Raw genomic sequence first — 27,652 nt, forward strand, 5'->3', positions numbered from 1 at the left:
TACATGTTCAAGTTTTATTACAAAGTATGATGGGCAGAAAATACGGTACTTCTTATACAGGAGGCTGAAACAGAATGAAAGGGTGAAAATTAGGTTTAATATACTTAGGAAGCAAGAAATAAAGTCATAGATATAACACTCCACTTTCAGGTGCCTTTGAAGTAGCCTTCAATGGAGATTTACCATCGTGATTTCACAGCACAGTGTTAAAAATTTTTTTACAAGCCCTGTGTATAATCAGTCCTGTGAAAATAATGTTTCTTTAAAAAATGGTTACAGTACAGTTCTGTAAGGGGCAGCTTCCTCTCCACCTGACCGTGGGATGCCACAAAACCTATGATACAGAGGAAAAGTTTAAATACATAGCAAGAAATTAAGTTCAGACACACTAGGCTAAAGGGAACAGAAACTGATTGGCTAGAGCTTAACACTTCAGAGAACAAGAAACCTCCATTTTCTACAGAGAGATTTGTACAATCATGCTACAAATTCACGCTCGGGGTAGGAAGGCTGGAAGGTCACTGACAGGGGTCATCACATACACAGGAACCACATCAAATGATCCATCTTCGACTCCAGCAAGTCCAAGCTTTAGCTCCACAAGTTTCACAACACACTGCATTATCAACCCAAGGTGAGAACGTTGTTTTAAAGAGCAGGGATCCCGAGTTCTGATCCCCTGGGTTGTCCTAAAGGCCGGTACGTGGACGTTTTCCAGCTGTTACACGGACCGCTGACATCCCTCCTCTTGAGTTCACACTCTGATTAGCTTATCTGTTTCTGGTTGGAGACACCAGTCCAAGACTCTCGGGAAGGCACCTGCATGTTTCCATTCTTTAAAAAAAAAAAATCACATCCACAAAGGAGCCTGAGAGGACCTGGCCCATTCCATGTGGCCATGTATTTGACCTTGACCATTAGCAGCAATAACACGGTGGGAAAAGAGGGCGGGGCTCCGCAACACTGAGTGGCTGGCCCAGCCAGTGTAGGGACGACCCTTCTTGGAAAGCCTGGCCCAGCGGTCACAGTTGACTGCTCAGCTCAGCTCTCCTCCAAGGGAAAACCCAACTGAAGTGACCAGCATGACCTTCCTTGCTGAGCCCAGGGCGCAGACAGGAAAGGGCAGTCTGCTCTGGGGCTTCTGCTGCAATGGTCTCCCTCCCTCCAGCTGGGCAGTCAAGGGAGCTGGGGATGGTGGAGGGAAGGTACTAGGTGGGCCTCCCATGGCTGGCACACTGCAGCTCCTACATGCCGCAGGCTGGGAATTCAAGGCCCAGGCTGCAGCAGGAAGAGAACTCTACAGGGGCAAGGGGTGGGGAGGGAAGAGGAAGAGAAAGAGAACAGGGGGGTGGGGAGTCGGCATGACTTTGCAACCTGCGCTTCTGCTGTCTACAAACCTACAACCAAGAAGAGCCATGGTCTGGAAGGACCGAGGGGCTCTCAACTCCTGCAGATTTCTGCCACCAAACAACAGCAGGGCCGAACTGCAGCAGAAAGGGCTGGTTCCTTCTGCCACCCTGTCCCCAGCATCACAGATACCGCTGAACGGTCCTGGAAGGTTGACACAGCCCGAGAACAGTCTCACCCACGGCCACATGACAGCCTGCCCGCTTCCTCACCTCAGACCTGGACCACCCTCGAATATTTTCTCCTTCACCATCACTGATTCCCCCACCCCACCCCCCATCCTCAATCACCTCCGGAAGTTTCAGCCACACCTGTCATCAAAAATTTCTTGGAGTCTCAGGTTTTTTTCTGTTTCTTCTCAAATCTTAATCAGTTCTCCGAGAGCCGATCTTGGTTCTGATAAGAGATTCTCCCCTGATCATCAAACATCTCTCTTCAAGTGCTCATCTTACACCTGGTTCCTTCCTGGAAAGAGAGGCTTCCGACTCTCCTGGGTGTAAACATTCAAGCTTTCCAAAGACTTGGACCCACTCACCAGCTCTCTGACGGGGAGCCTGAAGCCTGACGTATTCAGCACCTGCCTCCCCTCAGGGAGGACAAGGAAAACAAAGGTGGCTATGGCTCAGGAGGCCAAGAGCAGGTCAAAGGGCAACAGCCGGGAGGGCCAGAGCCCAGAGGTGCCAGCGCAGCCTTCCCAGGGCTCTTCTCACGTTCAAGGAGGACAGAGGCAGCACCTCCCACCTCTTCTCTCCAGCTGGCAATCTGAGAACCTAAATAAATTAAACCAACACTTGCTTTTGAAACTACAGCAGATCTCTGCTTCCCAGAGCGTGGCTGACTAAGAGGCTTTCTAAATCCTGAGACTACAGAAATCCCCTCCTCAGTCCTGAGGCCATCTGGTTCAAAGCATGAAGGGAGGGAGAGGGAGGCTTCAAATTTCTAGCATCCCAGCTACTGCGTGTGTGCGTGTGTATGTGCATGCGTGCATGCATGTATCTCTCTCCCCCCAGGGGAGCTGCGGAGTCTCACCTGGGCCCAGGTGGGATGTTGGGAAGAAGAGGACCACACCACAGGGCCTAAGGAGGGTGACAGGGCTGAGAGTCCACAGGGCAAAGGGAAAAAAAAAATCAAAAGTTGTTGGTTTCCACGGTAAATAGCAACTTTGTCCAAAATATCCTCATTTCTAGTAACTAACTTTTCTCTCCAGGTTGCTTTCAAGTTCCAGGTGACAAATCTCCTCACCACTCAGACCACAAAAGTGCAGATCAGGGAAGGGATCTTAACTCAGAACTCAGTGGAGTTAAGCCCTGTCCCTAGAACGACCTCTCCCACTAGACTCCATTTCAAGACCCTTTCCACAGGAAGGAAATGACGGTCTCCCAGAGCCAGCGACATTCAACTTAGCCTTGCTACCCTTGAGGGAAGGACCCTGGAACCATCAAACACAATAACAAGCAGAGGAGGGTTCTGACCAAGAACTGGTTCGTGTCACATGTCCAAAAATGATGCAGGGCAAAGGTGGCGGTAAACGCAGGAGGGTTGGCCAAGCGGACAGCCAGTTGGAGAGCCCCAAAATCAGAAGTAAGAATAAAGACAGGAGGGGAAATACCCTGACTGAAAAGAAAAAAAGAGGCTTTTTCTTTGGGAAAAGCCCCCATGTATGAAAGCAAAGAGCTATGACTTTAGGGATACCAATCCATCTGCTTCTGAAAAGGGAGACTCAACCAAGAGACTTTAAGGGCCCAGAAACACAAAGCTAACTGCTTTGTTTCTCAGGAGCAGGTGAGAGCCCAAGTGGACAAGATTATCGGAGTCAAGGTCTGCTTCTTTCTACTCCCAGTTGCTCAACTCAGAGGGTCTCAGAAACCTTCAGGCACTTGGCAGAGCGCAGCAAACCAAACTCCCCCCAGACTCTGGGCATGTCCCAAACTCTGCCTGCCCAAGGACTCGCCTACCACCAGAGTCACACACAAGACCTCTCCCTGGAACTCATTCATCTAACGGAAACAGACACCCACTGCCTCCATGTCCAATACTGCTCAGAACTGAAACTCGAGGCAGGGTGGCTGATGGGTTCGTGGGGCTCTGAACTGGCTAGCCCTGGGTCTCTGAAGCTTCTCCTGCTGTTTAATCGATGGCCTGGGATCACCCCAGCCTGAGTCCATCCTCTGCAAGAGCTGACTGTCTCCCACACTCTAGAGGAGATCTTGTTTGGGATGGATGCTCAGACTGTGTGCCTGCCAAGGAGGGCTTTCTCTCTATCGGGAGAGTGGCCAACGTACCACCAGTCACAGTGAACTAAACAGAGATACTGAAGCTCAGCTGATACATCATTCCTGCCTATCGTTCAAGACATGAAAGAGAATGGTCAGGGGCTTATATGTGGAGAGAAAAACAGACTCTTAAACTGGGGACCAGAAACATGCTAAGCTCAGCTTTCCCGCCACCGTCCCCCGGGAGTCAGGCACCCCCATCAGCCTGGCTAGCTCAGCAGGTCCTGAGGGGCTGGACAGGCGTATGTACTTAAGGGGGTAAGAGCAGGGGTCACACGTCTATTCTGGAGCTCAGAATGCCCTTGACAAGAGCCAGGCCAAGGAAAGGCGAGAGTCAGCCGACTTCAGAGCACCGAGGAGGTTTGGGACTCCCAGTCAGGTATGTTCCGCCCAGGCAGTGATTCAAGAAGGCAAACTGCTCAGAGGGTCAGGGGCCTGGGGCCAGATCCAGGCAGGGAGGGGAGAGAGGAAGGTGTCAACAGGGAGGGCGATAAAACCAAGGAAGAGGCCAAGGAGTAAAATTCTTTTCGTTAAAAAATTAGCCTAATAGATTAAAAAATATACAAAGTTGAAATTTGTTAAGAGACACAGATAACGAAGAAAGACAGTTTCAAACTGGTGTTTGTTCCCAGAAAGTGCTCACATGGACAAGGACCCAGACTGCTGTCTGGGGCAGACAGAGACCTCTGCGACAGACGAATACAGACATAGCTGCTGCCCACAGAGCTCATTAACACGACGGCTGACAAACAGATATACAGAAATTTTTAATAGCAGAACCAAAGGAGATGAGGAAAGGAGAGAAAAATCTTAAAACTCAGCCCTGGGCTGAGGAGGCGCCATGCGGCACTGAGTCCGGCACAGCGAGCGGTGGGTGACTGGCCGGGGACTTTGGAGCAGTTTCTGCTAACAGTGGGTGCAAAGCAATGACAGACGTACTGGCCACCGGAAACGCGCGTCTTCTTACTTTGGGGCGGGGCAGAGGCGGAGACGCACGAGCCCCTGCCTCGGGGCACAGCGCCACTGACACTACACTCTGAGTATCTCCAGGCAGTTGTTGTAGCAGATGGCAATCCAATCAGGCTGGGTCGACGCCCACTGCACGTTGTTGATCTCCCCCTCGGCTGTGTAGGCCAGGATCGGGTCCTCGATGGCCCGGGGCATCTGCTGGATGTCCCAGATGAGGGCCTGATGGTCATCCGCTGGGGACACAGAGAGCCGGCAGGCAAGGTCACCACTCAGGCAGTGAGGATCATGAGCCCTGCATCAGGGCAGGGGGCACACTTTACAAAGCACTCACTCACCCAAACCCCACGGAGGGAGGTTTTAATGATGAGGAAATGTTAAGGCAGGTGCCCCACGCCACAGAGCTCCGCACCAGGGAGTGGCAGAGCCCTTCCCCTATGTCTCAGGGCCCGTTCACCACAGCAGAGCGGGGGATGGCGGAGGGACCAGACCGACACCTCATCTCCTCTGAGGCGGACATCAGGAAAGAAGGCTGGGATGGGATCCCACACGTGGCATCTCCAGCCACTGAAAGTACCTGAGTCATTAAAGATCCCTCTCTGATGATTCAATTATTTAATGGGAGTTTCCCCCATCCTATGGACATGCATACATCAGTGAGGGCCACAGTGAAGAAGGCAGGCCACAACCTGAGGCTCAGAGGAAGGGGGTAGGCCTGGGCCTCTGGCTGCTTCTCAACGACATGGACAGGCATGAGCAGAGGCCCCAACAGGAAAAGCTTTGTGCTTTTGAATGAAATGGCCCCAAACCACCAAACTACGTTGCTAAGGTGGAAACGGGAAAGGAGGGAGGGAAGAGGACTTTCACCCTCCTGTTTCATACACCTCTGCACTGTTTCAGTGTCGTCTAATTTTTAAAACCAGACATTATTTCTACGATAAAAGAACTCTGATGGCCAGCACATTTTTAAGGGGTACTCTTTGGGGTCTAGCAGATGGTGAAATGGGAACTACACATCACATGCTGCAGATCCAGTCAGGTTCCGCAGGGCCCTTCAATGCACCCAGAGCTCTGCAGGGGCGGGGGGCGGGCGGGGGGCAGGTTACAGCCAAGGAGACTGCCTCTCTTCTTATATTTCTGAATGCGCCTCCTGTGCAAGCCGGGATTCTGGGGACACACAGTGGGCAACACAAGCCTGCAACTGTCTACAATGTAGACAGTATACAGATTCTCTGATATCACTGCGGGTACAAGATCATCTGGGAGTTCAGACTGCTTCAGCTGCACTAGTGTAGGGAGGTTCTCAGGGGCACCACTGTGTAAATCTCTCAAACCCTCCTTGGGATGGAGTGCGGGCTTACGATGCTAAGGAGACCAGGGGAAGACCTCCCCTCCCCTCCCCTCCCTTCCCCTTCCCCCCTCCAGTAATTACCTGCAGTACAGATGTGGCAGGATGAGTGTGGGGCCCACGCAATGCCATTGACGCATGCTCGGTGGTTGTTTAACCTGGCAACAGGCGTGCAGGGAACTCGGACGTCCAGAATCACTACCTGCAGAAAGAACAAGAAACCTCGGTGGGTGACAGGAAAAAAAAAAACAGGATACTACACAAGGGAAAAAAAAATGTGTACATATAACTTGCTCATCTGTAGACTTAAAAGGCTTAAGAGACAGAGGGGTCCCCAAAGTAACTATAAGATTGAGGGGAAAAGAGACAAAGGCACGGGTCATTTATAGTCTGTATCATAAGCCACATGGGGCTTCTAGGCTGCAGGGGAGGAGGAGGGGCAGGCAACACGAATGTGAATAATCCACCACGTGCCATTAGGTGCATGTGCTCAGAATTCTGTGCCTGCTCAGCTGGACAGATGAGAGGCCTCTCCCCTGAGCCCCAGAGCAAAATCTGAAAGTTACTGGCTTCCTCAAAATACAATTCATCACGGCATCATGTCCACCCACAACTGACTGCTTCGATGAAACAACAGGCTACACAGCTGCCATTTCCCCATCTACTCACTAAGGCTAGAAGACTCTGCCCAGACGACAGGGAAAACTGCCTGTTTACTCAGCACCAGAAGTATGAATGATTTGGTTGACTTTTCAGATACTGCTGCTTTTGGCTCTGAGTCCAGCTCTTTATGTATTACAAGTTGTTGACACACAGTCCTTATTCTAGATCAGGTTTTCTCAGTTTCTGCACTACTGACATTGGGGTGGGCTAACGCTGTGTTGTGTGTAGCGGGGAGTGGTCCTAGGCACCACAGCATGTGCAGCAAGCAGCATCTCAGGCCCCCAGCTCCCAGAAACTAGGAGCACCACACCTTCCTGTACCCCCCACCCCCTCCGAAGTTGGGACAATCCAAAACGCCTCCAGGTGGATCCAAAAACCCTCTGGGGAGAAAACTGCCACCAGCTGAGAGCCACTCTCCTGGATCCACTAAGCAGGACCAGAGCGGAGGGGCAGGGCCTCAGTGAGCCTCAAGTGGGGTCTCACCTCCATTCCATCCATGGCCATGGTGGCCAGGTAGTTGGGGTCCTGCTTGTTCCAGCAGAGGCGCAGCAGTGGGTGATGCTGTGGGTCTTCGTAAATGATGGTGCTGTGTTCTAGGTGACGGAGGTCAAACATCCGCACCGAGCCATCGGCACCCACGGAGGCGAACATGTCCCTGCCACCCCCTGCCCGGCTAAATGCAATGTCGTAGACCTGTTGGTGAGTAAGAAGCAACAGTCAGATTCAGGTCAGTTACCTCCTTTTCATGTCACAGGGAAACCTACTGTCCCCTGGTTCATCTAAACCCCTGCTCATGACTTAGGAGGTAAATAAAGCCACACCGTGACTGTGAGGACTGGAAACCAAGCGTGCTGACACCAATGATTACCCAAAGAGTGACGATCACCCTACGATGGAGGCCGGTAGGCTTCCTCTCACTTGCTGCCTTCCAAGTATTCTTCCTCCACCTCCTGTGATAACACCTTCCAGCACATACCCGGCTGACCAACAGAGCACAAAGAACTCAGCAAGTATTCTATCCGGTCGGCTTGGACAGGCTTAATGAAGCCAGAACCAGTGGCTATCTCTTGCCAGCCTGTTACGAGACTGAGACATTTATTTCCTGGCCCTCGTGGCTCTCATCTATGTATGATCAGAGCAGATCCATGACCACATCAAGGCTGAGGTCATTGATTTGAGAGGCGGAAGTAGCCCTCCTCTGACCACAGTTCTGCTGTGAAACCTGGACCTGAGACTCATGTGCAAGAAAGAGGTAAGAGCCACTGTGAATCATGGGAGGCTCGGGTATTCCTTTATTTACAGAGGGTTAATACCGCTCTCCTAGGAAATGCTGTTTCTTCTCCTAGTTGGTTTGTATTCGTAAGTGTATCAACTTAGGTTTTGAATTATTGTCTTCTGCATTTTCTACCTGCTGCAAACTTTGTATTGCACTCATGTCTATGAGAAAACAGGCAGAGAGCAACAGAGGGCTTCAAAGAAAGAAAGGGACGAAGAGAGACCGACAAACTAGAGCCAGACCAGCGGCGGGGAGAGGAAAAAGAAAAACAAAATGCTGAACAAAGAAAAACAAAATACCAAACATCCCCTGGGCTCAAGGACCGTAAGAGCTGGCTTCCGGGGAGACATGAGTGGAACCTCTCCCTCCCACTGTGACCCCAGCCCTCCTGAGGGTCTACCTACTGGGGGACACTGACCAACAAGCATCTGTTTCTATCAGCATCATGAACTGCTTTTCCTCTGGCTGACACACTTCTCTTTCTATGGTGGGAACGAGGAGTGGTTCAACAGGAAACGAGGCTGGCCATTCCAAGATCCGACAGATCTAGGCACCGGCCAGCTGCATCAGGGCTGGGGCATGTTTATCCACATGTGCACCCACGGCTGGCTGACTCCCAGGGACAGGGACACCGCGGCAGCATCACTAAGCAATAAGGTGCCCACAAGCAGTACAGCCAAGCGTGTAAAGCCAGCTCTGACTGCTCCTTCCTCCGAGTTCCACCCACATATTTCAGCAGAAGCCAAGAGAGGGCGACAACTCCCAGACACACGCTACCCTGCTCTGCACCAACTCGCCAGCAGCAACGAGAACCTCCGAGCAAGCCTTCACTTCAACAGAGATGAAAATCAAAGGTGCTGGGAGGTATGATGTTGCTCTCCGGACAACCACCCTGAGGTTCATTTCTCTGAGGCCAGGGTGGTGGTTCAGGGCCTGCTGGCTGGTAAACTCGCTGTTCCGCTCGTCCAGACGACCTCACTGCGGCCAGTGTGGCTCCTCAGCTTTCCCATCACCTGTGTGAGCCATCTCCTCATTAAATCCCCTCAGCTTAAACATGTGGAGTAGCTCTAGTTTTCCGGGCTGGACCCTGACAGAAAACGACAGGCTAAGTGTCACAGAACCAAAATGTAGCAACTTGTTCCACTGGGTGCAGAACGCCCTTACTGCTGTTCTCGGCAGGTCAAGCTCTTCCTCTGCCCCTCGGTTTACAGGGACCAAGTCAAGCAGACCAACAGATCTCGGCGTTGGGAACACAGAAAGCTGAAGAACGACCTCGAGCTAAGAATGATAACCTGGTCCCCAACTTCTGTGACAACCTCACAGTTCTCACCTAATGTCGAGGCATCCTTTTAGTCCGTACAGACATTAATACTCCTCGCTGTGCAGGAGTGGGATAGAAAAGGAACACTACCCACAGGAAACATCCTGTGATTGCCCTGGTCGAGGACCAGCACGCAGTGGCTCTGGGAGTTAAAAGATTTATGACCGTTTCACAAAATCACTCAGAAGGCGGCTCTGTGAACACAATCAGAGGTCGCTCCCTTCAACCCTTCCAATACACATAGGAGAAACATCACCATCAAAATTAACCATATTCAATTCCAAATAGTATTACACATGTAAGTATTAAGTGAACATACTGGAAATTCACAAAACAAGTTTACAGAAGAGTTAACCAATTAGTTTTGTCTGCCAGGAAATTTCCCCTCTTCTTGCCTTCCTGCTCCCAAAAAGGTAAATATATTTCAAGTTAGTGTTACTCTATTATAAGATTATTTTTTAATCACATCAGGTTCAAGTTTGCCTCTAAGGGATTTTGTTATTAAAAACCAGCAATCTCTGGCACAAAAAGAAAAACAAGACTACAGAATAAGTTGTTTATATGAGTCAAAAAACTGCATTCACATCATGTTGTTTTCCACTGTTATGACATATTAACCGTTTTCAATTTAGATGAGAAGACATCAGCATTATATAGTGATCTTCCAGGTCACTTGCAAAAAAGGAAGACAACGGCCTGACCTCACACTAAGGCAGAGAAAGCACCTGCAGAACAGCATGAGTACCTCTTTGTCGTGGGCGATGAGCTGGGTCTTCACGTGGCCAGACACGAGATTCACTCGCCCTAACACCTGCCCGGTCTCCAGCCCCCAGATGGTACATGTTGTGTCGATGCTAGAGGTTCCTGCAAACAACCAGTGTGAGTCAGCGGCTGACGGGGTTGAGGTCCCACGCCAGCCTCTCTCCGTGTGCCTGTTCGTCTGTGAGCCCAGGAGACATGCTGCAAGCACTTCCTGAGTGCAGGGAGGGTACCAGGAGAACCCAAGTGTCATGTGCTCAATCCTCACCCCAGGGCCTTAGCCTCTGCCTGGCGAGATGAGACTCACACATGTGGGAAGCTCGACTCCATGGGAGGAGTTAATAACCACATTCCTTGTTTAGCCTCTTTCCCACTCAGCCCCACTTTAGGAGGCTGCACGTACTTCAAGACCCAGTGTGACAGCTGAGAACACATATCTCTGCTTCTTCACACCGGCATGCCCCCTCCCTGGCTCCTTACCTAAAAGATAAGGATCCACCTCATTCCAGTCAAAGGAAGTCAGAGGAGCACAGAAATCCGAGTTCTTGTTATTGTTCAGCAGACATTCCAACCTGGTCTCTGTTTCGCCAACCTGAAGGAACAATAATTTTTACAAACTCAGCCAGTCTTAGCTTCACAGAAAATCTTCCAAGCCTCTTTCAGATGATACCTTAGTAAATGTAAGACGTGTGGAGACAGTTTTATCATGGAGAATAATACAACCCAGAGGAATGACTTGAATGCTACTTCTTTCCAAGCTTTCTCCCCTGCCCAGCTGTTTTCCAAATTTTCACCCCCAAATCCTTCTAAGACAAGAGGTCTTCCAATCCTGCCCGAATCAGTGTCTGTACCCGCCTAGTCGGGTGCTACACCTCCAGCTACAGGAGCGGCTGCAGTGACGGCTCAGCTGAGGGGAGGCGAGGCCCACCGTCCACTCCCACGCTGCAATAGAACCAGTGGCCCGGGATTTCGTCCAGTGTACTCAAAAATATCCTGGCTGTGAGCAGAATAAGAGGCCACTGGTGTCCCCACCCCCACAGAAGGCTCTTGTCCTTATATCACGTTCACTGAGTCCTGAGTTTCCAGGGCTGACTGCAGCCGGACTTCAAGGAATCTGGGCCAGACTGACCAAGACATCTGCTGAGCCCAACAAGCTCAGTCCACACCCGCTACCACTCGCTTCTCCTGGCTGCAGTGACCCGGCCTCCAGCCCCAGCCTGCTCTCTGTGAGTCCACAGCTGCCACCCAAGGCCATTCGAGCGCCCGCTCACCCTCCACACGCGGAGATAGTCACCGCTCGTCGCCAGCAGGTCTGGATACACGCCTTTCGTGTCAGGGATCCACATGAGCTTGGTGGTGGGGTAAGGGTGGTCAAAGGTGTTCCGGCAGATAAACTCTGAACTCTCTTCATCTAAACCCACAAGCTGAACCTGTAACACCACAAAATGGAGCCACATAAACTTTTGTTTCTCGGATGCCAAGTACCCAGAGCCCATCAGCAGTCCTAACACTGGACCACCCTTCACTGCACAGTTAAGAACCACTGGACGGGTGGGCATTGAGTCCAGACGACCCGCTGCTCAGACAAGGAAACCCAGCCTCGGAGGGGCCGAGTCACACTGAAGACTGCAGAGCTAGTAAAGGGCAGAGACCAAATTTGAAGACAAGCTTCCTGAATCCAACTCTCTGCACTCTTGATTCAACCACAGAGCTGCCGCTATCTGCCCAGCTGCTTACACTTTTCTCCCGCAACCCAAGGCCCTTGACAACGTGCAGCTGTGGTTTTAGTGACTCCATGACTAGAAGTGCTGGGGGCATTTAGTGCCATCCAACAAAGTAACATCTCACCTAAAATAAGGCAATTGTGGGACTTCCCTGGTCGTTGTCCAGTGGTTAAGAATCCACCTGGTGATGCAGGGATGCAAGTTTGATTCCTTGTCCAGGAACAAGATCCCACATGACGGGCCACAACTACTGAGCCTCAGGTCTCAACTAGAGAAGCCCACGTGCCTCAATGAAAAGATCCCTCATGCCGCAACCAAGACCCAGCACGGACAAAAATAAGTAAACACTTTTAAAAGGGCAATCTTACATGAACTGCCTCCTCCTCTAACCACCCCTGACTTTGCCCCCATTGGCTAGTAACGTGTTTACACAGAACAGTGTGACAAATGAGCATCTGAGAACCCAAACCACGGTAATGGGCAAAATAGTGGGTGCTGTTGATGAGAAAGTCCCACCTGGTTCTGACTACCCTTTCTTTGAGTCAGTTTTGGATCAATATTAACTTCCAAACTTTGTTGACAAACTTGATCTGGCTCAGTTGGAAATGCCACTTGCTATCCATTTGTTCATGAACTTCCACCTGGTGGAAGATGGAACGGATTGGTAGGAAGGATAAACAAGAGGATAAGCACTAACCATACAGAAGAAAAACAGAATTCCTTCCACTCTTGTCTTTCTGACTTTTGTCTCAAGATACCAGTATCTTCCTATGTTTTTTTTTTTAATAATATTATTTAGGTTCAATTGCACACAATAAAATTTACTCACTTTAAGTGTACACTTCCATGAGTTGGAATGTATATATGTATAGAGCTGTATAACCTCCCACAACAATTAAGCTATAAAATATTTTGGGAATTTCCTGGCAGTTTAGTGGTTGGCACTCTGAATTTTTACTGCTGGGGGCCTGGGTTTGATCCTTGACTAGAAAACTAGGATCTCACAAGCCATGTAGCAGGGCCAAAAAAAACCCCACAGAAAAACAGAATATTTTCATCATCCCCAAAGATTTTCCTGGGGTCCTCTGCAGTCAGTCCACACCCCACGAGCCACACTGGCTATGGTTCTGCCTATTCTGTAACATCACATAGATGGATTCGTGGTGCTGAGCCTTTTGGGACGGGCTACTTCCTGCAGGATGCTCTTGAGATTTAGCCATGTTTTTATCACTGATAGTCAGTACATGGATTTTGTTTATCCATATTTATTCATTTACCAGATGATGAACTCTTGGGTTACTTTCAGTTTAAGGCCATTAGAAATACTGCTGCTTTGAACATTTATGTGTAAAAAAAATTTTTTAATGCTTCTTTTGGCCCCACCATGTGGCATGTGGGATTTTAGTTCCCCATCCAGGGATTGAACCTGTGCACCCTGCATTGAGGGCACAGAGTCTTAACCCCTGGACTGCCAACAATGGCCTTGTTTTTGTTTTATTGACAAGCCTTCCTTTTTCTTGGCTAAACAACTAAGAGTGAAATTCTGGGGTCATATTGTAAGCACATGTTTAATTCTATTTTGAAAAAATAATAAACTGCCAGTGTCTAAAGTGGCAGTGTCATTTTGCATTCTCACTAACAATGTATGAGTTTCACATATATTTGTCAGCATTTGGTATTGCCAGCTTTTTAACATTCTAATAGGCGTGAAGTAGCATTTTAATTTGCATTGCTCTAATAACTAATGATACTGAGCATCTTTTCATGTACTTGTTTGCCATGCATATTTATTCTCTCTCTTCAAATCTTATATCCCTTCAAAAACAGACATTTTTTTTTTTCTTGGCCCTGCCACATGCAGGATCTTATTTCCTTGGTCAGGGATCAAACTTGCACCATCTGTATTGGAAGCTCAGGGTCTTAACCACTGGACAACCAGGAAGTCCCCTCCAAAACTTTATAATTTTAGATTCACAGAAAAACTGGGAAGAAAGTAGAGTTCTCATATACATTCAAGTTCACGCTTTGTGCTGTACAACTTCTAGGTTTTGACAAATGTAAAATGACATGTAGCCACATTGTACAGTATCATATAGAATAGTTTCTTTCACTTCATTTTTTACCAGGTTGTTTTGTTTATTGAGCTTGGGGAGTTCTTCATATGGTCTGGATACAAGTCCCTGGTTTTCTATTTTGCAAATATCTTCTCATAGTCCATGGCTGTTCTATCATTTTCTTTCAGTATTTATTGAAGAACAGAAATGTTAAATTTCGATATTAGTTTATCATTTCTCTTCTTTTACAGTTCATGCTTGTGTCTGAGCTAAGAAATTTTTGCCCCCTCCTGCTCATAAATATTTTTTCCTGTGTCTTCCTCTTCCTTTATCCTGTGAATTACCTTGGTCTCCTTGTTGAGAATCCACTGCTCACGTATTTAAGCATCTATTTCTGGACTCTATTCAGTCCCATTGATGTATACGCCTGTCCACTGACCACGACCACAGCATCCTGGCTACACACCAGCTTCCTAGTGAAGCCCTGAAATCAGATCATGTCAGTTCTCCAATTTTGCAGTTCTTTTTCAAAATGGCTATTCTACATGTTTGCTTTTCTGTGTAAATTTTAGAAGTAGCTTGTAAAATTCTATGCATATATATATTAAAAAAAAAAAGTTGAGATTCTGATTGGAATTGTGTTGAATCTATAATCAATTTTGAAAACATACTGTCTTAACAGTACTGGGTCTTCTAACTCACAAACAGAAGCTATTCTCCACTTGTTTAGGTTTTCTTAATTTCTCTTACCAAAGTTTTGAAGTATTCAATATAAAAGTCTTCCATTTATTTTATTAACTTTATTCCTAAGTATTTTTATATTATTATAAATGGAATGGCTTTTAAAATTAAATTTCCAATAGTTTATTGCTACTATATAAAAATACAGCTGATTTTTGCCTATTAATCTTGGGTCCTGTAACTGCCAAATTAGTTATTAGTTTTAGTAGTTTTGTAGATTCCTAAGCATATTTCTATGTATATTGATAGACCAAGCCATCCATGTCTGACTTTTAAAAATCTGTATGACAACTAACACTAAATATTCATTTTTATAGAGCACCTACAGACTTCCAAAAATCATGTAATTTGCCAGGGAAGATACTGTATGAAGATGTAAAAGCACAGATGTAAACAGACGTTTAGAGGAAAGAGTAATAATTCAAAGCGGGCAAGTGAGGAGAAGCTGGGATCTGAGCAGTCTACAAAGGTCTGTGGAACGGTTCTGAAGGCATCCCTGGCAGATGGGGCAGAGGAACTCACTGCATGACCCCCTGGGGCCGGGGGCAGCAAGAGGAAACACCTGAGACAGCCGCGCTGAGGACGCTGGGAGACGTGCCCCGAGCAGGCCGGACCATCAGGCCACGGAGCTCTGAGCACGGGGCCTGGCAACGCCGGGCAGGACTGACCGGATCCACGAAGAGGCTGGAGGTGGGGAGCTCAGCCCGGAGACCCACCGGGGAACAGGCGGGCAAGCTAAAGGCCTACGGTGACTGGCAGTGAGAATGGCAAGGGATAACCAGAGACGGACGCGAGAGTGAATCTGGCAGAATGAACAGTTCTTAAAGGAATTAAAAAGCTGACATTCTGACCTTTGCAGAGAACAAAACATAAAGGACGATGGGACAGGGAAAACTGGCATCAGACTTAGTGGGGGAGCTCTAAAATTTAGCTTTAGAGAAGGTAAATTTTGTGGCTCATTGGGCAGAATAAAGAATAAGCCTCTCATGTAGATTCTGAGCCACACACTGCATTCAGGTATTTATTCAAACATTTACCAAGTGACTGTCAGGTGCCAGGCACTGCTCTAACTGTGGCACAAAAGGAAAAAAACCTCTCTCTAACCATGCAGGTAATACTGTAAGGCTAAATTAGCAGAGAAAAATGCTGCTACTTCTAAAAGGTGCTTTTCAAGCCACTGGAGATTTCTCTGCAAACCTCAAAATATGAGGTCCTGGGAACGTGTACCGCTTAGGATCCACTTACCCAGGTGTTCGAGGCTTTGACCAGCCCACCTGATTTTCACTCTCACTGATCTAGTCAGTACTTCCCATTCCTCTACTTACACTGCCCTCATGCTCTGAGACCCTCGTATGTCCTTCTGTCGATCCAAGTCTGCCCAGTATTAATAAAGTGCAGGGGCATCAGGCTTCCAGGGCTCCTTACGCATCACTTGCTGGCCATGGAACCTTGGACATGTTACTTAACTTTGCCAAACCTATTTCCATGTAAAGTGGGGATATTCCCATTACGCATAGAGTTGTATGCAACACCTTTTGTATTTAAACTGCTCAGCATGGTGCCTTCCTCAGTGTATGAGCGTTTAATATTATTACATCTCACCTCCTTCATAAACCATCTTCGGTCTTCCTAACAGTCTCTCAGGCGTGCTCACTCAGTCCTGTCTGACTGACTCTCTTGCGACCCCATGGACCGTAGCCTGCCAGGCTCCTCTGTCCATGGGATTTCCCAAGCAAGAATGCTAGAGTGGGCTGCCATTTCCTCCTCCAGGGGATCTTCCTGACTCAGGGATAGAATCCACATATCCTGCATCTCCTGCTTGGCAACCAGATTCTTTACCACTGAGCCACTTGGGAAGCCCTTGGTACTCATCTATTCCATCCGTTTGATCACTCATCCCACACTGCCTCATGAAAACCCTTACATGACTCTGATACTATTTCACTTAGTAAATGCCGTAAAAACAGGGCCTACGTCTGACTCCTGCTTGTACTGCCAACAGCAATGCTTTCCAAATCTGGTTATCAGATTTACTTAAGAGTGCTTTACAAGGCCTGGGCTCCCCACGGCTAGCCCAAGATTCTGATTCAACAAGTGTCAACTGGGGCCCGTGAGTCTAGATTCTTTTTTTTTTTTTCATTTATTTTTATTAGTTGGAGGCTAATTACAATATTGTACTGGGTTTTGTCATACATTGACATGAATCAGCCATGGATTTACATGTGTTCCCCATCCCGATCCCCCCTCCCACCTCCCTCTCCACCCGATCGCTCTGGGTCTTCCCAGTGCACCAGGCCCGAGCACTTGTCTCATGCACCCAACCTGGGCTGGTGATCTGTTTCACCCTAGATAATACACGTTTCGATGCTGTTCTCTCGAAACATCCCGCCCTCGCCTTCTCCCAGAGTCTAGATTCTTAAGAACCTCCCCAGTGAGCTGACTCACCCAGGTTTGACAATCTCTGCACAACTGTCCCTAAGCCAGGGAAGAAGTCAGGAAATGGTTGGGATTTAATGTTTCCTGGTCTTCCCAGAGACTTCACGTGTTTGCTCAGACTCGTGTTTCATCCACAGCCTAACTTGTTCCAGCTCCTCTGCTCCACATTGCCAACCAAGTACTGACAGGAATAACAATTAGCTTTCACAGTTATTCAGTCAGTTCCTACCAATGGTCATGTTTTGCAAATATTTTTCCTTGGCTTATCATTAAAAACTTAATGGAAGAGAATGTTCAGTTCATGTAATAGTGACACAGTAAAGTCTCCCATTAACTTCACCCTCAATTCTACTTACTCTCAACCCAGTCTGACATGAAATACTTTCCAAACGATTCTCTCTGCAACTATATGTGTGTGTATATGGTGGGTTAAAACAAGAACACACAGATATGCTTGCACCATAAAATACATTCCGCCGAGTTGCTCTTAACACCATATTGGGAGATCTCCTGTCAGTACAAATAGTTCTGCCTCAGTCTTCCACAGCCAACTGTGGTGAGCACACCATAATTTAACTATTCCTATTTCCTGTGGTTGTAACCCATTGTTTTGCTATTATAAACAATACATTGTACATTATGTGCAAAAGCTGCTATTGGGACAGACTGCCAGAAGTGTAACTGCTGCATCCCATTTCAGATATTAATACCACAGAAACTACAAGATAATAAATGTGTTTACACTTTCATTTAACAGTGTATGAGTGCCAATTTCCCCATATCTTTGAAAATACTGAAAAATAATCTTTAACGTTTTGCTACTGATAGAAGAAAAATGGCATTTTACTACTGAAGCTGAGCATACTTTATTATTTTTACTTCTGAGGAATCATTTTTAATATTCGAGTGCTTAAAATGGTCCAGGTATAGGCACTATGTTTAAGGCTTCACATTCCTCATTTAATCCTCTCAACATATCCATAAGGTAGGTACTATTATCCTCTCTACTTTCATTAAGATACTGAGTAAAAGAGATGTTGAGTATCTTGCCCAGGATCACGAAGGTGATCACTTCCCTATACTTCAGTAATACTAGAAGAAGAAACTTAATTTTTATAGATTTGAAAGGGAGAAAAAACATCACAGGGTCATTTCCCTTAACTACCTGAGGTTGAGTATCTTTTTATTTTTTAAGTTGACAGTTTATTTAATTTCTATACATTTGAATACAATCACGTAAATCTTTTTGTATTGGAAAATGATTTGCAGTTTTAGTTTTTTTTTCTTTTTTTCCATTTATTTTTATTAGTTGGAGGCTAATTACAATATTGTAGTGGTTTTTGCCATACATTGACATGAATCAGCCATGGATTTACATGTGTTCCCCATCCTGATCCCCCCTCCCACCTCCCTCTCCATCCCATCCCTCTGGATCTTCCCAGTGTACCAGCCCTGAGCACTTGTCTCATGCATCCAACCTGGGCTGGTGATCTCTTTTCCTGTTTAACGATCACTTGCATTTTCTCTACTATGTAATGGCTATTTATATGCTTTGTTCATTTTGCTATCACAGTAAGTAAATTAGCTCCTACCAGCTGTCAGGTTTTGAAAATATCTTTCCTTGGTCTACCATCTGTCTTTTGATTTTTTTTCCACATCTTTCCACAAAAAAATTTGTATGTACAACTGACTCATGAACAAAACGAGGCAGGGGTGGTTAATCTGTGTATATTTTAGTATCTGAGTCCTATGCATTCTTGGATTCAACCAACCATGGGCCTTGTATAGTTCTTATCATTGAAATATGTCCATTTATGTGGACCTGTGCAGCTCAAACCTGCACTGTTCAAGGGTCAGCTGTGCTATAACCTGTCCCTCTTTGCCTCAGCTGACCCTGGATTTAATGCCTGGCCTAAAGCCTGCCTTCTCCTCTTCTCCCCAGAAAAGTTTCCTACTCAGTTTCCTTCTACTATGTTTGTGAGACTTTTCTTTACATTTAAATACTTGATCTGGAATTGATTTTCATGTATGACATGTGGTGTTGAACTGTGGTGTTGGACAAGACTCTTGAGAGTCCCTTGAGCAAGAAGACCAAACCAGTCAATCCTAAAGGAAATCAACCCTGAATATTCATTGGAAGGACTGATGCTGAAATTGAAGCTCCAATACTTTGGCCTCCTGATGTGAAGAGCCAATTCATCAGAAAAGACCCTGATGCTGGGAAAGACTGAAGGCAGGAGAAGGGGGTGACAGATGAGACGGTTGGATGGCATCACTGACTCAATGGACATGAGTGTGAGCAAGCTCCAGGAGATGGTGAAGGACAGAGAAGCCTGGCGTGCTACAGTCCATGGGGTTGCAAAGAGTCAGACACGACTGAACAATGACAACAAATATGACATGTAATAGAGGACTCTAAAGTGTTCTGCCAGGTAGACAACTAATTATGCCATGTGTCCTAAGTTGCTTCTGTCATGTCCCACTCTGTGTGACCCCATGGACTGTAGCCTGCCAGGCTCCTCCGTCCATGGGATTCTCCAGGAAAGAACAGAGTGGGTTGCCATGCCCTCCTCCAGGGGATCTTCCCGACCCGGGGATCGAACCCGAGTCTCTTATATCTCCTGCATTGGCAGGCAGGTTCTTTACCACTAGTGCCACCTGGGAAGCCAATTACACCACAGAATGTATTCATTTTTTCCTCAGTGAATTTTATCACTAACTACTTTTCTATAGATACTTAAATTTGCTTTGGAACATTCTGTGTGACTGCATCAACTATACGTGGTATTAACGGGCTAGAACTATACCAACTGCAGCATGCTTACTCTGATCTGTTCAGGCAAGTGTTCCCCTCTCTTTTCAAAACATTCTTTTTTGTTCCCCCCAATCTTTTTTTTTTTTTGACATCAGTATATAGTCAAGACTCTGAAGACAGACTATTCCAGTTCTGGCCCTGCTATTACCTTCCATGTCACTTTGGGGAGTTACTTAGCATATCTGGGCCTGAGATTCCTCAACATCCCTTAAGTTTGAGGTTTTTTTTTAAAAAAAAAAAATTTATTATTTGACTGTGCTGGGTCTTAGTTGTGGCATGTGGATCTGGTTCCTTAATCAGGGATCAAACCTGGGCCCCCTGTATTAGGAGTGCGGAGTCTTAACCAGTGGACCACCAGGGAAATCCCATCCCATACGTTTTGAAATGTATTATCTTTTACCAATAAGCTGATTTCCCTTAACTTAAAAAATGTTTTTTTTTTCTTAATACATGGTCAATTTTTATAAATTATCTATTTAAAAAGTATATTCCTTTTCCCATGTAGTCTTATATACTCATAACTATATGCTCATGTGTTTACAGTAGCACAATCTAGGACAGTGGCAGATTTGTACAAACTGCTCTATGCCTTCTGTCAACTGTGGCTAGCCTGATTTCTCCTCCTCCCCTCTCAGAGGAAGAGACATCAGTTTGCCTTGATGTCTAAAAGATTCTTTCTTCACCCTTAAAATGTAGATATTTTCCTAAGACAGTTTTCAGTGCCAAGTGTTGTGTGTCTGTTTTTCTTGAGATATACAATTTGAAGGCATTACTTTATACATTTATTCTATAGTCTAACTACACATTTGAGATTTTGTGTTTCATTTCTTTGGTCTTCTTCAGAGACACCAATTATACCGAAGTTAGTATCCTTTATTTTCTGCATCTATTATAGTCTTCCTAACTGTTCATTTCCACTTCATTTTCTCAACCTGTCGTCCCTAGTCTTCTCTGTTTTCCGTAGTTCGTATTCACCTTTATCCTCTTTCCAACGAGGGTTTTGGCTCTGCTGTAATTTCTGTCCTCTCTCCTCCTGTCTTCCTGGGCTCTACCTGCTGCTGGGTCCATTCTCTCCCGTCACCGCGCCTCGTGTCACCTGGCCTCCTGTGCCTCTGCTTGGAGCTCTTTAAGTTCTCTGAATTCGTGGCGGGAGGACTGGCCATTAATGCTCAATTAAGGTGAAAACATTTTCTAGTGTGGATACTTTACCTTACACGTGTTTCCCATTTCCCCTCTTTCTTATAGTATCTCGCTGTTGCTACTATGCTGATTCCTTTCAAATGAGGCAAGTTCCTTCTAGATGATCTCAAGGAAGTTTTTAAGGGAAAGAGGCCAGGACTCTGTTCCAAGTTAGCATAAACACATGAAGTTTCTGCATCTTCCCAGGCAACAGAGATGAGGAACTGTCAAGCTGCTCATAATTCAGTCTCTTCCAACCTGCCTAATCCAGTGCTTCTAGAGACGATGGCATGTCTGTCTCCTTGTACAGCTAAGCTCTCCTCTTATCCAAGGGTGTCAAGGAGGGGAACTGGAGAAGCTCCTGCTGCCAGCCATGCACCCTCTCCCACTGCCCCAAACCAAGGAGTATCGATGTTGCCCATCACAACCCTGTGCTGGAGAACTCTGCTCTTCTGAGTCTGAATCGTCTTGGCCTCTTCCTGTACTGTACGCATCTGATCTTCACTACACTGCCGTCCTTCCTCCCTTATTGTGGGAGCATAACCAAAAAGTACAATTTTAATCGTCTTGTCAACATTGAAGTTATTACCCCTCTGCCCTTTCTTTCCTCCAGGCTTCTCTGTCCTCCTGCTAAACGTCTATCTCCCACACCCACTACCCTTCTGCAACTATTTGCTTCACAACACTTTATCCCAGCATGTGAAACAAATGCCCTTTAAAAAAAAAAAAACAACAAGATCATTTTTACTTGTTTTTAAACTGTGGAGATGACTATGTCAGATATCTCCTAAGAAGCGGGTATAAAACATTACGTATTTATTCCTTGGAGGCATGACCACGTCTTCACTTTCTATTGCTTTCATGAATAACAACATAAATTACTACTCACATTACTCATACCTTGTATTTTAAAAAAATTTTAAAAGTTGCTGTGTCTATCTTGATGGAGGAAACTGTGAATTCCTCTTTAATTACATACAGTGCTAGTACTAGAACACAAAGGTGAATGCATGTGTGTGTGTTTAGTTTAAAAAAAAAAAGTGATCTAAATCAATAATACCACCTCGTCAGTGGCACATTTCCCCACAATTGTTAGTATAACCAAAATCAGCTAAAGGCAAAATTCTGACAGAATAAACCAGCTTTTCTTGATCTTTTTCGTTTGTCCTCCCTTCAAGCCTGTTTCTGACTGATTATTGTTGATCAATGTCTGCAGAGAGGTTCCGCCTTGGCACAGCACCCTTCTGCTCCTGACTCAGAGTCTAACCAATAAGCTCCGGCACCACAGCCCTAGGCGGGACAGACTACCTACAGAACGCAGATTCACTCCTTGCTCACGTCACAGCATCTCTAGGAAGTCTGTGTGAGTCAGGTCAGGGCAAAAAGCAGTAAAGCAGCAGCAGTTTTATCTAGTTGTCTCATGGAGGAACTAGTGCTCTCACTGTATAGAAGAAAGAAAGGAGGAAGTTAAACCAGAGAGTTTGATACTTTAAATTCTCCTGCTGGCAGTCGTGCCAGAGACTGATAGAGCACTGCAAAATTCTAAGTAGTTATCAGAAACATTTATGTGTACCAAAACACTTTCTCTTTATTGCTGCCAATTTCACATCTGCTAAAAAGTATACAGAAGATTACCAAGTATCATCACTGTGCCTAAAACACAATACATACTTATTGAATTAATGAACAAATAATGGGAATCCTGAAAGGCTGCCAGAACTACTGAGAAATGAAAACTTGTATGCCAGGGTCAAAATCATTATGCGTCAAACAGATAAAGTAACTCAGCATTAAAGATCTCATAGGAATCAACACAGGCTGACAAGGCAAGCATTCATCCCATGTGAATTTGAATTACAAGGTAGTCTTACTCACATTCACTGATAGTCTTCAAAAAGCAGGAGGTATACCTATGGTTTCTCCTCAAAATCTCAAAAATGTTTTCTTGATGCTATATCTTAAAGCACAAATGGTCAGCTAGTTAACTATTAGTGCAAAATAAATCCCAATCACACTGCCAGTTCTAGTCATAATCAACCCTGAAATATACAACTAAGTGGAATAGAAGCCCAGGAACTGCTAGTCATCTTTCTCCATAAAACAAGGGAAATACCACTTGTCTAAAGACCACAGTACTGTCAAGACTCAGGAGAAATGCCAGAGTTCTTCTATCAGTTACTTGTCTAAGCCAGGTAGAACATGAGAAAATGGGCTTCAACTAGCAAATTATGGTACTCTGAGTCCAACAACAAGAAGCTTCTAGACCACAAAATAGGTTTGGTTCAAAGGAACCAAGGGAGTTTCTCCCCCCTCCACCCCCCAGGTCTTTAAAAGTCAAAGAATGGACGCAAGACCTTTCATCGTTCCTTTCTGACCTAAGGTCCTGATTTCTCCCTGGAAAATACAGAAGTCAAATTTACTGAACACTCATATAATTCTCCTAGATGATATTTCAGTTACAGGTACAGTGGTGATGTGATTGCTATGTGCCAGGCAGAGTTCCTAAACCCATCACATTTAAAACTCCTTTCATCTTCCTCACTACCCTCATTTTACAGATGAGGAAACTGAGGCACAGGCTTTCACCTGGCAAAGGTCACGCAAAACTGGGAAGCAGCAGGACTGAGATCTCAACCCAGGCCCCTTCAAAGAGGCTATCTGGTGATTGAACTTTTCATGGGATGGAAGGGCAGAATCAATATTTAGGCACATGCAGATACAATAAATGATTCCCACCTCTGGTCGGGAGATGGAAAGGTAACTCCAGGGAAATGGTCTTGCAGCGCCACCTGGACCATCTGTGTCTGAATCACCTGGGTGTCTTTAAACTTCAGGAGGGAAGCCCAGGAAGGTGTAAGTCCCTCAGAGGAGTCACACACACACTAAATTTTAGAAAACCATTCTCCAACACCAGTGCTATCCTATCCCCCAGCAAAGACCACACACACAAAAAAAGAACATAAAACATTATCATCAATTATGGGACTCATTAATCCAAATGTAGATGATAGAATTTAGTTTTTTACACTGCAGCAATTCCCAAATTTATTCAGGTGATGGAACACCTAAAAGTCAAGTTGTCCTTGAAACACTAACAGATTTAATTCTGTCAAACTACAAATAATTTTACTACAGGAAAGTATGATGACATTAACAAAAATTTTTTAAAATTATGATCATGTTTTCTTAATGTCTCAGAGTAGGAAAAAAAAGGCCCTTTCTCGGCTTTTTTATCAATGTTAATTTGCTGAGTCAATTTATTTTGCCCTCCACCAGCAATCACTATTAACAGCAAACAGGAATCAACGGTCTGAGAATGTCAACCAATAACTTTCAAGCTACTCTAAAACATCAAGTCTGGCACCTCTATGGCCAGGTTTTTCCAAAACTGAGCCTGATAATCACTGTGTGGTAGCTAGATTTACTGCCCGCCAGCTCCTAGGCACAGGGTTTCTTACCCTGAGGCCCATGAACTTGAGTTGGAAAATCACACTTACATTTTCACAAACCTCTAGCTGAAATTTACCATTTCCTTCCATTATAAATAGAGGCAGTTACTCACCATGGCATTAATATCTGTGATTTGTCACTAAGAAATCATTGCTTTTTTTCATATCACACCACAGTGAACATCCTGAAATGCTACTACTTCAAAATTAATGGATGATGTCATCTAATGAGTTAATTTTAAAGTACATAGAAGGGAAAGGCTACCCACTCCAGTATTCTGGCCTGGAGAATTCCATGGACTGTATTCCATGGGGTCACAAAGAGCCAGATACAACTGCGCCACTTTTAAAAAAGTGTTTTTAATAACTATAGCTCAATATAATGGTTTCCTTTGTAACCCTATGTATTTTATGCATTTGAGAACATAATTATGAACAGAGGTCTGTTGGCTTCAAAGTGCCAAAGGTGTCCATTACACACACACACACACACGTTAAGAACTCTAACCTAGATAGGTGGGGACAGAAAAACAGAAGGCGAGACGCTACATTGCCTACACCATGCAAGTGAGTGAAGACAGAGGTAACTGCTCACCTGTTACTCCTGGGATCAGCAGTTTGCATCTCCCTAAAACTGCACTGCTTGTGTGCCCTGGCAAAGAAGGAGCTCCATAGAGTTACTAAATGGAAGGACAAACTTTAGGGTATAGTTCCTGCAACCGAGGTTTGACACCAATTACTCCACTGATTCCACCAGCAGCCTAACGGTGGAGCCCAGTTTCTCCCCTCTTAGAGATGGGGATACTAGATTTCAAGGCCACTCTCACCTTCAGAGATGGCCCACACTCTGTCTGTGGAGTGTGTTTCTCTCTAAATAAATCCACTTGTTACCTATCATTTTGTATCTCACTGAATTCTTCCTGAGATAAGACATCCAGAACCTGGGGCTCAATACTGAAACCCCACCAGGTGGATGAAGCTGACTATATGCTCTCACAAGCATGTAGAGCCCAGAGCAGCTGGAACCAGAAGTTTGATGATGCTGACTCCCACTTACCTCACCACCGACCAATCACAACCCATCAGAAGAATGCCCACGAGCTGATCACCTTCTCTTTGAACCATTTCTATAAAACTTCTCACTGCTCCCTCCAGGTTAAAACACACAGTTAGGAGGGCATTAGCCCACTGTGGCCCCCTTTGCCTTGACAAAGCAATAAAGATATTCTTTCTTCTTCGCACCACCGCCCCCCAAAATACGACCCTGCAAGAACTTGCAAGGCAAAAAAATCTGTGTGAAAGACTCAAGCCCTTTGAAAGACACGTTTTACCTTTTTTTTCTTCCCAACATGTATTCTTAAAACGACAGTTCTATTCCACTTCACACATCAGTACCTTGAATTCCATTCCCCACTCTGCTATGCATTAACCAGCCATTAGGAAAAAAGAGGCACCCGAGAAAAGGAAATAAAGCTGTCTTTTAAAGCTAAGTCTTGTCAGGACTCTCTGCTTTCTGTGGGCAATGGATGGGCCACAAGATCAGTGCATATTCCCTGGGATTTGTTTGTAAATTATGTATATATGATGTCTGGGTAATGAGAGTCCATCGCTTTCATCAATTTCTTAAAGGGGCTTCCAGAAAGTTTAAGACTTAACTCCAGAGAAACAGATGCGCTCCTGAAAATCTGTAAACAAAGTTACATCGTTCACGTGTTTTTTACAGGACCTTTATGTCTAAAAAAAGAACTTGCCTACAACAAACTGTGGGTGAGAAATAATAAAATTGACCTGTGCAGTGCCCCACCGCCAGTCAGTGGACTAGACAGGGCATCCAACCCTAGAGCACCTGCCTTTCTTCCCTGCACCATGCCTGTCACCATCCACATACGCTATTCTTCCTAAGTCACAGTGTTCATGGTGTCAAGCCGGTGTACAGGCTTTAAAAACCGCTAAGCACAGCTCTCAGTCGCTCTGACTACGATAAATCACCACGTTTACTCTAATAAAAATGGAAGAGATTTAAAGAGCAAAGGAAAGAAAATTCTTCTCACTAACTTATTCAACAACTTTCAAAAACAAATTTATACTGCACTATCAGCTTAAAGTTCTTCCTACTACCTTCTATGAAGGATTCTCAAATTCCGGATGTCCAGGAAGACTCACTACTCAAGGCTACATATTTGCATTAGCAAGAAAGATGCCAAGAAAAGACACAGCAAGTTAACATCCTTCTCTATTCGGAAAACAACGGCGGGATCACAGTCACTGGTCAAGATTTCCAAAAGGAGATCGCTGTGAAGAGGAGGAACACGAGGCCGCAACAGCGATGGAAATCCCGACAAATCATCAATAATAGTACCCGAGGGTGGGTGTAGGGGGCGGGAAAGCCTGCGCAATAACCAGACCTAACAGAAATCTAGTGTGGCCAGGAGTGAATGACCATCGTAAGCGCCTTTTCTTCACAGCCATCATTCCCTCATCCTTCTTCTGCCCCCTAATTGAAGCAGTGCAGCAGGAGGGGAGAGGATACCAGAGATAGATGGCATAGCTCTGGGGTGTAAACTTGGGTTTGAGACCTGTTTCCGTCACGAAATAACTGACCCGGGTAAAGCTGCAACACGGTGCCTCAGTTTCCCCATCAGTAAAATGAGGGTAACTACACTCCTGACTACCCAGGGATGTTTTAAGGATTAAATGCGATAAAGAGCGAAACTCTCTGCACAGGACCAGACACAGAGGAACCGCTCCGTGGCGCTAAGGCAAGTCCGCAGGAGGGTCCTAGGGTCTGGGCTCCGGCCCAGAAAGGGTGCTCCCGGGGCCCGCTCCCCGCCAGCCGGGTTCCGAACCCCTGCCCGGCCCACCTTGTTGTTGTACTCCTCCACGAAGCTGCCCAGCGCCAGGCGAAAGCGCTTGTCGGGCCGCACGCTCCAGTTCATGGCGTAGACGGTCCAGGGCGCTTCATACTTGTAGATCTCCTTCCGTTTGCCGTGCAGTGACATGGTGGAGGCGAAGGGGCCGCAGTGAGGACCGGGACGGGAGCGGGCTGTTGCGAGCCGGGCGCAAATCCGGCAGGGAGCCTGGCCTGGGACCCAGGGGTCCGAAGGGAGGCGGGGCGGGGGCGGGCAGGGACGGCCTAGCCCGGAAGCGGGGCGGTGGCAACAGACAACGACTGCCGGGCCCGACCCCCAGTTTCAAACCAGCTTTGGCTCGGACAACAACCACCTTCCGTTTGAGACACTGC

At 46.1% G+C, this 27,652-nt stretch overlaps 1 protein-coding gene across 3 annotated transcripts; it reads right to left on the reverse strand.

Annotated features, from left to right (window-relative positions):
• Nucleotides 1-27,652, reverse strand: DCAF7 (DDB1 and CUL4 associated factor 7). 3 transcript variants are annotated; one of them, XR_002310217.2, is made up of 8 exons: nucleotides 27,273-27,652; nucleotides 11,285-11,443; nucleotides 10,494-10,605; nucleotides 10,000-10,118; nucleotides 7,141-7,350; nucleotides 6,079-6,196; nucleotides 4,648-4,882; nucleotides 1-64 (listed from the first exon to the last, which is right to left on the reverse strand). XR_002310217.2 is itself a non-coding variant. In XM_020875206.2 (7 exons), the coding sequence occupies exons 1-7, from the start codon at nucleotides 27,408-27,410 to the stop codon at nucleotides 4,710-4,712; spliced, it is 1,029 nt and encodes a 342-aa protein (XP_020730865.1). In that variant the 5' UTR covers nucleotides 27,411-27,652; the 3' UTR covers nucleotides 1-4,709. The 3 variants fall into 3 exon arrangements, 1 of the variants encoding a protein (XP_020730865.1); XR_002310216.2 differs by having other exon boundaries at nucleotides 1-834; XM_020875206.2 differs by having other exon boundaries at nucleotides 1-4,882.

This window comes from Odocoileus virginianus, chromosome 17, assembly GCF_023699985.2.
Source record: "Odocoileus virginianus isolate 20LAN1187 ecotype Illinois chromosome 17, Ovbor_1.2, whole genome shotgun sequence".
Classification (NCBI taxonomy): domain Eukaryota; kingdom Metazoa; phylum Chordata; class Mammalia; order Artiodactyla; family Cervidae; genus Odocoileus; species Odocoileus virginianus.